Here is a 12,465-nt window from a genome sequence, read left to right on the forward strand (position 1 = left end):
GCCCCCAACCCCTCATCTCAGAGGGCAGGGGACCTCACCTGGGAGCCCAGCAGGCTTCCTGGGCTTGAGTGGGCCGGGCAAATGCCCTCCTCTCCTCTCCTGCTCTTCCTGTCCCAGAGGGCCCCTTCCACCTGCTTCTCCTGTTGGCCTTCTTCCTATGCCCCCAGGAGGCGGGGGTTGTGGGGGGGAACCTTGGAGTGCAGAGGACTGTCCTGGGAGCTCAGCAGGCTCCCTGGGCCTAGTGGGTGGGGCAAACGCCCTCCACTCCTGTCCCCCTCCTCCCAGAGGACCCCTCCCTCCTGCCTCTCCTGATCTCCCCAGCCTCCCTCCTATGCCCTCAGGACTCATGGGGCCTGGAGGGGGCTTTGGAGGGCAGGGGACCAGCCTGGCAGCTTGGCAGGGGACCAGCCTGGCATCTTAGCAGGCTCCCTGGGCCCAAGTGGGCAGAGCAGTTGCCCTCTGCTCCTCTCCCACTCCTCTTGGAGGGCCCCTCCTGCCTGCCTCTTCTGATCTCCCCAGCCTACCTCCTATGTCCCCAGGACCAATGTGGCCAGCGGGGGATGGGGGCTAGGCCTTGGAGGGCAGGGGACTGGCCTGGGAGCTCAGCAGGCCCCCCCAGACCCAGTGGGCTGGGTGATTGCCCTCCACTCCTCCCAGAGCGCCCCTCCCGCCTGCCTCTCCTAATCTCCCTGGCCTCAGGGATGCTGATCCTGTTTGTCCTCTACTTCTCCTCCCTGTTCTGTTCCCCGAAGTCCTACCAGTTCACTTGGGGGTTCCTCCGGTCTCCTTGGGCATCAGGGTTTTCCACCAGCAGCCGGCAGGTGCCCTAGTTGTGGGGAGACTCTAACTCGGTGTCTTCCCACACTGCCATCTTGGCTCCACCCTTCTAATAGGAGTTTTGTCTAACTAGTAACCAGAAGCTCTATACCTATTATCTAAGCCACCCTATTACTGGATATTTTCCCAAACTTATCCTGCTCCACCTAAAAAAAGTAAATTAAAATGCACCTTTATGATGATCAGAGTTTTCAAATGAACAGCTACAATTTAAATGATGACACTCAAATATTTTCAAACTTGACATCTCACCTGGGTTCCGTTCTCTTATTTCCAACTGCTTGGAAGATACAGGTAAGATATCATTTACCTGTGCTTACCAATGCCACTTCAGATTCAGCGACTTCACACCTGAAATCGGTTCACCCTTACCTTCCTGCTCATTCTCTCTACCCCCACCAGTCCAACACCAAATCCTGTTTCCTACTCTTGCGTTCCCTAGTTTGGATATGTTATCACTATCTACCCAGTAGTCGAGGTAAAAATCTCAGTTATTCTTTATTCACTCACCGTATGTACTTAATCTGTCACCACATCTTATCCATATTACCTCCACAGTGTTTTCCCTTTTGTCTCTTCCCCGCCTTAACTGTCCACCCTCATAATCACTGATCTGGACAATTGCCATAACCTCTTCACTGAAGTCCCAGCTTCCATTCCCTCCTCCTTCCAAACCTCTTCCACATAAATGATTTTTAAATGGGGGTGTACATTAGAAAGAATCCTCTTGCCCCTAGAGATTCAGATTCACTAAATTGAGGGTAGAGCTTGGGTATCTCGTTATATAAAAAACTTCCCAGATGATTCCAATGCACACCTGGATTAAAACCAATATTTTACAAGCTTCTGGAGTTATCATTTCAAAAGCCTGCTATAGTCACATCATCCTTTGGCTTAAAAAGTTCTAATGCTTCCCCCACTGCCTACAGTATAAAGTCCAGACTTCTTCGCTTGTGATAGAACAGGTGTCATTCACATCTGGGCCCTCATCTCCCTTTCCAGATGCATTTTCAACTACTCCCCTCCCAAGGCCTTTGAGTCTAGCCAAATAAGTTATACCCAAATATGCCATGTACTTTTGGATTTTTGTGCCTTTTTCCATACCATTTCTTCTAAGTTGCCCTTAACTTTTTTCTATATCTGGAAAGCTGTCTCCTCAATGTGACTTACACCTGACTATACCCCTTGTTCGTCCAGGCAGGAGTAACAGCTCTTCCTCTGTGACTCCACAACACTTTGTGTGTACTTGTGTTGCTGCTCTCATTACTTTGAATTGTGATGATTTGTTTACATACATATAGTTAGGTTCTTAAGATAAAGATAGTCCTACTTATCTTGTATGAGTAGGCACCCAGGAGGCATGCCTCTTTCCTTTTGATTAAGAATTAACAAATTCTCTTGGGAATTCCCTGGCGGTCCAGTGGTTAGGACTCGGCACTTTTCACTGCCAATGGCCTAGGTTCAATCCCTGGTCAGAGAGCTAAGATCCCACAAGCCTCGTGGCATGGCCGAAAAAAAAGGAAAGAAAAAAAAAATTAACAAATTCTAAAAAAAATATTTAAGAAAAAAGAATTAACAAATTCTAAGTCTTCTTTTTATACCCACCTTTGCTAACTAGCAAATTACCTTCTATCTAGATCATTTATCTGTTTCTATCTCCTCATCCAAAAAATTGGCCTGTCTTATTAACAAAAGGAACCTCTCAAATCTCTGTACCAAGTGATGGTTGGTGGTCACTTGGGTATCATGGGACTCATTTGTGTCTAAAAATACCTTGCTGGGATCTTGACCAAAGGAAGATATAGAACATCTGGTGACATGTTCAAGGTATTCAGCAGGTTTTGAATGTTAAAGATCAACAAAACTGATGTGGTGAGTTGTGTCAATTCTACTGCTTTGTAAGTTTCTGTAACTGGTACCATTAATGTCTACTTCACACCTAGAAGCATTCTTTTTTTTTTTTTTAAGCCAGAAGTCATTTTTGGTGTATTACATCTCCTAAGACCACATCTAAGCTGTTGGCTTTCACAGTGAATTGTGGGCCTACTGATAGATTCTACAGGAAAGACCTCCTTTAAGTTTTCAGATGCCTCTTTCATCTTGGACTATAAACACATACCTATTTCCCTAACAAAACATTAGGAGTTCAGGAATGGTATGAAATTTGGGCGCAGTTATGATTAGTTTACAACTTACAATGTAATCATTACTGTCTGGTTTTCAGTATTAGAGAAGAGGCTTTGATATGTGTGCTGTAAGATAATAATTGATCATGATGTCTACCAAGAGATAGAGATAATTATTAAAGACTTCTGTGGCATCAGACCAAACAAAATGCTACAAATCGTGAGATTTTATCACATGGATCCACGCTTAGGGAATTAAAAAACTTTTTTTTCCAATTGTCATTTTTCCTTGGAGAATGTCAGAAAGGAAATTGAATGCAGTAGTATCTTCAATATTGAAATATACTGGGTAACTACATAAGTTCTGAAATCAACATGAACATGTCCTTATCTTGTTTTGGAAATGGGTTGCTAATAATAGTATATTAAAGAAGCAAAGGCCATTGTGTTTGCAGGGCCAGAATGTTTCTGGTGCCTTCTGTATGAAAAGTTATGATGCTGGATTTGTTTCTTTCATAGGAATTGTCTCCTTGTTCCCTTTGGACAATGGATTTAAAAGAATCAGAGGCAAAAATATAAATTTAGGGCTAAAATGAAGCTAATTTCTGTGTTCACTTCTGTTATTAATCAACCTAAAACAGTTGATTAATTGATTATATCTCAGCACAGCACTACCTTTAGGCTTGAAAGTTTGGAGGCAAAATTGGATAGCTGCCTGGAAAGTAGGTAGTGAGATAAATAACATGGAATTGAATTCTAGCCTAGAAAAGCATATTTCAATTCTGAATTGAAGAAGGGAGGAATGTGTGACAATAAGCATACTGCTGTGGCTTAAAAATCAAGAGACCTAAACCGATTCCCTGCAAATTACTTCCCATCTTTGATCCTCTCCATTAAATGAGAAGTCATTAAAAATATTTCCCTACACGGAAGTGAAGTTGGTTTTTTTTAGAAAGGAAGGTAGAGGTCGATCCATCCATCCATCCCTCTTAAACTTTTCTCTAAGTACATTGGACCTACCTGAAAATTTCCCCTTGAGCCTGTGTTTGAATGGACTATGAAACCTGCAAAAACAATAAGGGTTCTGGTCCCTTAATGTTCACCAGGACTTGCTGAGTATAACCTCTAAACAACAATTTCATAGTTATCTCAGCTCTTAGAGATAAGGAGGAATCAGGAGGTAGTTCCCAAACACTTAAATATGAGAGAAGGACTTTTCTGTTTAACTTTTCTGCTTTTGATGGACAAATTTCTCTGAAAAGTACTTCTTTCAGTTTAGGAGAGGAAGTGAGAGATTTCCCAGGAGGAGTATTTAGCAATAGTCATGTGGTTCCAAGTGCAAGACAGAAGCCCTTTGTAACTGAACCTGGTGGGGAAGGAGAGGGGCTGAAGAAAGGCTGAAAGGCAGAATCACAGATTCTTTTTGATAATTTTGGAGTTGTTCATTCAAGACTCTCACAAGAGGAAGAAAGAGACCTTGAGTCCAGAAAACCAGCCGCTAAAGACAAGTTATCAAAAATGCTTACTTCAAATTTAAATTTGGATTAGTTTATGAAAGAAAACCTAATCAGAGTACAGGTATGAACTCATTGTTAAGATTCTAGTAAAGGATTAATAAAAGAACTTAGTATTTAACAATTTAATTGTTTTGGTAAAAAGTATACAAACTAAATCTAAGGGAAGACAGTGAGCTCTAACCAAATCTCAGGAAAAACATGCATGTTGCTGTTGTGACCTTTGTAACACACTACAGATGCCACACACCTAGCGATCCTGTAAACACCTGAAATGCAGAATGCAGATTCTTGTGTGCTAAAACTGTAAAACAAGAGTCACTGGAGTTATATCCCTGTAGCCGTGTGGGTACAGTTCGTTGCTCCTGTCCGGGTAGCACATGGCTCTGGGGTCCTTTGGCTTTGTGCGAGAGGACCTTCTTGTTGAGTTTACTTAGGCTGAAAGTATCAATTTCTACCCCCACTCCGTATGGGTCCCACTGTGCTTATCAGGAATGATAGTTGGTCCTTTGCCCTTATCACTTTTTCTTTTGTTTCCCCTAGTCTCACTGGTAATTATTAATATAATGTCAACGTCTTTTCTTTTCAGTCCTCCTCGCCCTCTGACGAATGTGAATGACACCATGGTGAGCCACACGTCCTCCGGGGCACCCACTCCCACCAAGAGGTACGTGATGCTCACATTTGGGTACTGGCCTCTGGCCTGGGAAGCAGAGCATTCCACAGGGCAGAAAGGACTGGCTTTCCTCCCCTCCTTTGACTGTCTTTTTATATTATTTTCGACTTTTTATCTTCCTTTTTTTCCCTACTAACTTATAAATATAGCAACTGAAGGAGGCTGCTTTGGAGTGGTGCCTGAGGTGGAAGCTCTCCATTTGTGACAAGCAGTGAACATAGTGTCAAAGCAGATTAGGCATGTTTGAGGTCTTTTTTTTTTTAACATCAAACAATATTTTGATGAGCACGAATTTCAACAGTTTTGCATTAGAGTTCTTGAAGCATCAAAGATCATTTCTGCTTCCTGATTTGACTCTGTAAATTGAGCGAATTCCTTATATTCTGAATCATTCTACATAGAATTCATAAACATTTAAGCTGAAAAGCCTGAGTCCCTCTCTCAGTTATACAGGGAGTTTCCTTAGGGTCCTTCAAGGAACTAGAACAGTCTACTTCTTTCTCCTCTTTATTTACTTTACTCTTCTCCAGAATTCTCTTAGGCAGGACTTAAAAGATCTGTATGAAATGGTTTGCTTTCTGTCTGATTTAAGCTGTTCCGTCACCAGAGCAATGCAGAAAGTCCCTCAAGGGCGCAACCATTAAAGAATTCTTTCTAACAGTCATCACTCAAAAAAAACAAAAAAACAAAACAAAAAAGAATGAAGACATTCCAACCCACTCCCCAAGTCCTTCCTGAAGAAAAGCACTTTGTACTGCAAACCTGAAGAAAACCATATGTACCGATTGCTTTGGATCAATTTAGCTATAGAAATGTCATTTACTTAATAATACTTTGACTTAATATATATAATATATAATACTTAAGATCAACTATGTTTGTTCCATTGGGTAAAACTCCTAGGGCAATATTTCCCGAACTTGAGTGATGAGAAGAATCACCTGGGTCACTTGCTAAACATACACATTTCTGAGATCACATCAGACCCAGTGGATCCTGAGATCCTGGGAAGCTACAGTTTTAACAAGTATTCCAGGTGATTCTTATCATCAAGTAGATTTGGGAAATAGCCTTAGAAGCAAAGGAGTAAACTATAGGAATCCTCCACCCTGGAATAGAGGATTTAGGGACTTAACAAATGAGAGTGACTTGATAATACAGTGTTATCCACGTGGAGACTCAAGACCCTGACCAGGTGAGAGTACTTGTCCGCAGCCTTGTTGGGACACTACTAGCAGGGCAATAGCCGAGCCGCTTCTTTTGGGCAGAATTGAGTGGTATGAGCACGGTCTGTACTGAGCACAGACTTCTGAGCCAGACTGCATTTGAATTCTGGCTGTCACCTGACCTTGAACAAGATTCTTATCTTTGTTGATTTATCTGTAGAATGAGGAGAATAATAGTATCTATGTTGTGGGGTTTATGTGAGAATGTAACATACTATTGTCATTATTTAGGAAGTAAACTGTAATGAGAGAACAGGTGGGGAAGAGAGAATAATTTATGGTAATGCCCTCTCAAGGAAAAACAGAGGCTTATGAAAGAGTACAAAGCATTTAAACCTCTCCCGCCTGCTTAGATTTTACAACCACCCTTGCTGGCCTTAACTTTTTATGTTAAACACCCATAGCATTCAGACCCAGACCTAGAATCTAAATATCATCTCAGGAATGTTTCTGTTTCAAAACTAGGAAGACAAGGTAGATTATTGAAAGAAGTCAGCTTGTAGGTTTTATGTTAGTTTTAGCAATGCCATCTATTAGGGTTTCACTTCACCTGAGTTCTCTTCATTTACGACTTTTGTCACTTTAAGTCACCTGAGTCCCTGAGGGCCCTAAGTGCATGGTGATCAAGGGCACCATGCATTCAGTGACCACAGCTGAATGTAGCTCCTGGAGGCTGTTGGAGGGAGTGCATATTTCTGGATGATGTTTTACTGCTTGAGAAGACTGAAAGAAGGGACTTGGGAGCAGTAGTCATCACAGCTCCTCTCTAGAAGGACGACTTACCTTTAGGCTCGATGTTGCTGTATGAAGCCCCTGCTCAGTAGTCAGTGGCCAGCTGTAATTGTCAGTCACAAAATATCTACCATTTCTGAAAGTTGTTTCAGATAATATAGTATAGCCTGGGTTAAGATTTTATTTTAAAGTCAGCATTTCAGCTAGCATCTCTTTCTAGGTAGGCTCAGTCAATGCTAGAGGTGGTTGTCACAGACTCTCCATGGGCTGACCAGCGGACCAAGCATAGCCAAAGCCCTTAGGAGACCGAAACCAAGGCGGAGCTCTGTAACTTAACCAAGAAGAGTAGTTGCTGGAGGAGAGGCTACATGGGAACGTGATGCCCCTGTCCTAACAATATTGTCCTTAGAATTTTAGGAGATTTCATTTATTTTCAGGATGAGATTATGATAGAACATATGGACATGAATTGCGTAATTCATAGATTTGGCTCTTCATGGCCCCAGTTTCTAAATGGTATAAATTTCAGGTAGTATCCTATTTACTTCCTCGAGGACTCATCCGTTTTTATTTGCTCCTCTGAATGTCGTCAGACCTTTGTCTCCAGAGTCTGATGAAAGCCAGGAACCCAGCATGTCATCCCAGTCATAGATCCTTCCTCTGCTGGGGCAGAGAATTCTCAAGGGGCACAAAGCTACTCTCCAGAAATAAGAGGTTTTCTTTAGAACTCAGCATAAGACATAAATCACTGAATCAGACAAGAACATGCACAGTAATAAAAATGCAGGAAAAAGTTAAGAGCTCCAGTTTCTAACTTTTTGATAAGCTGTGCATTTAAAACTGGTGATAACCCGGGACTTCCCTGGTGGCACAGTGGATAAGACTCCATGCTCCCAATGCAGGGGGCCCAGGTTCAATCCCTGGTCAGGGAACTAGATCCCACATGCATGCCACAACTAAGAGTTTGCATGCTGTAACTAAGGAGCCCATGTGCCACAACTAAGGGACCAGTGAGCCGCAACTAAGGAGCCCACCTGCCACAACTAAGAGCTGACAAGCCGCAGCTAAGGAGCCCTGGAGCCGCAACTAAGGAGCCCGCCTGCCACAACTAAGAGCTGACAAGGCGCAGCTAAGGAGCCCTGGAGCCGCAACTAAGGGAGCCCACCTGCCGCAACTAAGGAGCCCACGTGCCGCAGCTAAGGAGCCAGCAAGCTGCAACTAAGGAGCCCACCTGCCACAACTAAGACCTGGTGCAATTAAATAAATAAATAAATATTTAAAAAAAAAATAGTGATAGCCCCAGTGGTGAAAAACAATACTTGATTAGTCCAAATAAAAGATGATCTCAAATGTAATGGTTACTTTGTACAGAAGAAAACCTTATAAATGGCAAAGATGCTGGCAATCATGTGAGAAACTGTAAATTATGTTCCTGAAAGGTTCCACTCTAGGAATTTGCCCTCTGTAATATTTTTATTGACATTTCTACAGTTGAAAAGAAATTTCATCTTTGTCTTAGACTAAGTAGTTTCTGGAAATTTGCTTTCTGTTAAAGAATCAGAACAGTACACATAAAAACAAACAAACTTTCAAAACTTTAAAACAGAGACTTAAAATGTCCCTCCACTCTCCGACCCTCCAAGGCTTGCTTCTATCCCTCTTCTTCCCCAGGGTTCAGAGTGTGATTATGTTATTATGCTCTGTACTATTGTACTATTTTAAGTCATACCTTATATTCAGACCAATATGAAAAATGATGCTAATATTTTTAATGTCTTCTAAAGCTTTGGCTTTAATTATTTATACACATATAAATGTTTACAATTCTGTGGGCCTTTCATACAAGGTTGGCAGCAACAAAAACCTTCCGTATGAAACTTTTGGCTTTGTGCGTTTGATTGGTATAGTAGTTTTAACTCTTTTAACTTCAAGTATTAAAATCTAACTTTTAGAAGTACAAACCCAGTTAAGCACGATGAAAAAGTTCCAAAGATCTAGTGTACAACCTTGTGCTTATACTTAAAAATACTCTAACATACACTTAAAAATTTGTTAAGAGAGTAGATCGTATGTGTTCTTACCGCAATAAAATAAAGAAGAAAATAAAAGGCACAAACCCACAACACAAAGGCAAAAGCAGAAGGGAAGGGCAGAAGTGTCCATAGATCACAAAACAACTGAACTGCCACCAGGATGTCCATCTGTGGCTTCTCCATCTCTCGGCTTCTCTCAGGGTGCTGTCTTCATCCCCTCCTCCTACAGAACAGCCACCTCTCAAGATGCCAATGGCTTCACTCACATCTACAGCCTTGTCACTCAAGAGGTTGTGCTTTTCCTCTCTAGGATTAGAAAACTCCACGAAAGGATCCTTATGGTCCTGGATGGCATTACTGCCCATCCTTGTGTATGTGTGATAAGCCACACTCATTAGACCTGTATCATCAGAATAGAGGGAGGAGCATCTCCCCAAAAGAAGGTTCTACCGTCAAGAACAGGAGAGATCCTGGGAAAGAAAAATAACAGAATTTGTTGGCAGAGCACTGTTTTGCTACCAAGGACACAGATGTGTGCACAAGTGTGTACATGCACACACACATACCCCTTCCCATGCACATTTCTACTTCCAGAGCTTTCCTCCTCAGACAATGCAGCAGTACGACTGCAAATGCACACTTGCCTTTCCCAGGAGTCTTATCCACCTCCTGCAGACAGCACTGGGTCCCCAATATCTAGGTCATGTCCATTCGTCAGGATCAGGTCTAGGTACATCTTTTGTGATTCGTTAACCCGTTCTACCATGGACCAAATTATAAGTTTTAAGAAATCACACATCTCTACAACTCACAGCTCTACAAAAGTAGAGATCTGAAAATAGGATAATTGCATTTTAGAGAAGGGAGGAAAGGGAAGTAACAGAAAACATGGCATATTAAGCCACATTTGCCTGTTTCCTCCTGAAACACCATGAAAATGACAGTCGAGACATTTTCTTTAGTAGAAACCAACAACAGAGAAAAATGGACAAGGAGACAATAGCAACATTTTGGAAGCAGCAAAGCAGATGGATGAGTGGTAACTGATTTTCCAGACTGGAGAGAATTAAAACCTAAGCCAACAGAGAAACCCGGAGGAAAGCCCACCCGGGAATTAGAAGGCGCTGAGGGAGGGATACAGAACGATAGCTGATAGTCTGTTTAAGAAGCACTTACAGTCTCAGATTGCCTACATAACTGGGCCTCTACACCTACCCCACCCTGCCAGAGTTGAGATTTATGTTGGTGGTTTCTAGAATAGTACAACCCCCATAAAAACCCTAGTTGTCTTAATTACCTCACCTTGGGCTGAGGCAACTGGCTTCCAGACAACGTATCTCTTTCCCTTGCAGTAGCATATTAAAGACTTCAAGAAATCACTACTGCATCCTGTTACTCCTCTCAAAGTGCCTGGGACTCCAGCCAGAAGGGGCACAAGATCTAAGTCCCAGGATCCCAGAGATTACAGTTTAACCAGTGGCTTTGCTCTGTAGCCATATAGCAAAGATTGATGTATTCCCTCCCTGGGATGGAGAGTTTTGCTACCATCGACACCTCAACTTTACTTAGCTAGTTCCAATCAGTGTTACACCCCACTCCTAGTATTAGTTTCTATTTTGGTCAGAACGCTTGGCTGTTAAGTAACAGAAGCTCAGTGTGAATTGGCTTAGGGAAAACGAGAAGATTTTTTGTTTTTGTAACCAGACTGTGGGCAAAGCAGGGGGTATGCGGCTGGGCCTCCTGGATGACAGAGCAAGAGGAACTCTAACTCATGTAGGTGTTTCCCCCCAACCCACCCCCTGCCCATGCTCCTTGCTCCTCTCTACTACACATCTGCTCCTTCTTCCCTAAGGTAACTACCTTTTCACGCGGCAGGGAACAAAGCCAAGAGACCCATGTGTTCACATTTTGTAACCTCATTACCCTATGTGGATCCAATTTGAAAACTTTCAGTGAAAGTTCCGTTTGATCCGTCTTGGATCGTGTTACCCACCCTGGGGTTTTCTGTTTAGTGGTCCTACCTAGAATACCATGGTTGAATGGGTGGGGGTCAGTTCACAAAAAAGCGGGGGGGTCTGCTGCCCCTGGAGAAGGTAGAGATGCTGAGGAGACATGTAGGTATAAGCTTCTTTTTCAGGTGGTTTCTGACAAAAAATTGCATGTGTAAGTATATTACATCACACTTGCATTTGCATAGATTTGTTTCAGGAGACCTTTTTTCCTCTACCACCTCATTTTTATTTTTCTCAAGGGTTAAATAATTCTTTCTATTCTGTTCAGTTTATGAGGTGATTGTGTTGGGACATAACACCATCTTTGGGTGGTAACAGGTAAATATGAGAGCCACAGACCCTGAGTAAGCCACCAGTTGTGAGGAATCTTAAGTAAAGGCAAGATTTTATCAGAACTTTTTTACTTTAATACATACTTCACAAGAAGGAAAAGCAGTTTTTAAAGACCAGAAGATGCTACAATATAAATACTATTTCTGAGCTGTAGAAACATGACCAGTTTAAGAGGTGGGTTGTTAAAATGGCTTTTTGCCTGGGTGCCAAGGTAAAAAGTTTATCTTGTTATCTACAGAAAACAGTGTAATGACAAAAGCCACGGCATGCTGCTTTTTCAGACTGAAAACAACAGCGGTGTGGGGAAACTGAGAAAAGAGGCAAAATGAAATTGGTCAAGGCAGAAACTATTCATATGTGGACTCGGGCCACTGATTGTCTTTCTTTCTGTGAAATGAGAAAAATAGAGTTTGGTTGAAAAGCAAGAACTAATGAGGTTTTCAGTGTGGCCATGAAACAACTACCTTGTGTGAATTCTTTGTGAGAACCTCTCCAAGGCAACTCAGGAATTATTTTTTTCTCCAATCTTTTTTTTTTTTTTTTTTGGAAAGACAGAAAAGCAGAGTAATTGAAAATTAACACATAATCTTATGGAACTGCAGGGTCTCAGTGTTGGCAGATTTCCAAAGTTTGTCTGATGGCCTGGGCACCCTGCCAATTTTCAACTGCTTCTGGGTTGGGATTAAATTCCATTTCCATTCAAGCATTTAAGGTAAACCCTTCAGCAGTTCTAACTCAGGTCAGTACGAACTAAAAGCTTATTTCCAATTCCATACTTCAAAACCTTAATTTGAATAGTTTCCTCCTCTCGTCGGACTGAGGCTTGAGGTCCTAAATGTGAGCAAGAATCACATCTATTATGGACTGTCAGCAAAGCAGAGGGGAAGAAAGAACAGGCTTGCAGAGAAAGATGGTGAGTTGAGTGTTGTCATGCTTGGATTGAGATGCCTGAGGGATCCTGGGAGTGAAGGCAGGC

General features: G+C 42.2%; 1 protein-coding gene across 23 annotated transcripts in view; it reads left to right on the forward strand.

The window, feature by feature from the left end:
- DTNB (dystrobrevin beta) overlaps positions 1-12,465 on the forward strand; it is a 253,014-nt gene that overhangs the window by 172,080 nt on the left and 68,469 nt on the right. For all 23 annotated transcript variants that reach the window (XM_059893466.1, XM_059893468.1, XM_059893470.1 and 20 more), the window contains exon 10: positions 5,067-5,144. In XM_059893466.1, coding sequence (XP_059749449.1) covers positions 5,067-5,144 — 78 coding nt within the window. The remainder of the gene's footprint in view (positions 1-5,066; positions 5,145-12,465) is intronic.

The sequence above is a fragment of the Balaenoptera ricei genome, chromosome 13 (assembly GCF_028023285.1).
Source record: "Balaenoptera ricei isolate mBalRic1 chromosome 13, mBalRic1.hap2, whole genome shotgun sequence".
NCBI classification, from domain to species: domain Eukaryota; kingdom Metazoa; phylum Chordata; class Mammalia; order Artiodactyla; family Balaenopteridae; genus Balaenoptera; species Balaenoptera ricei.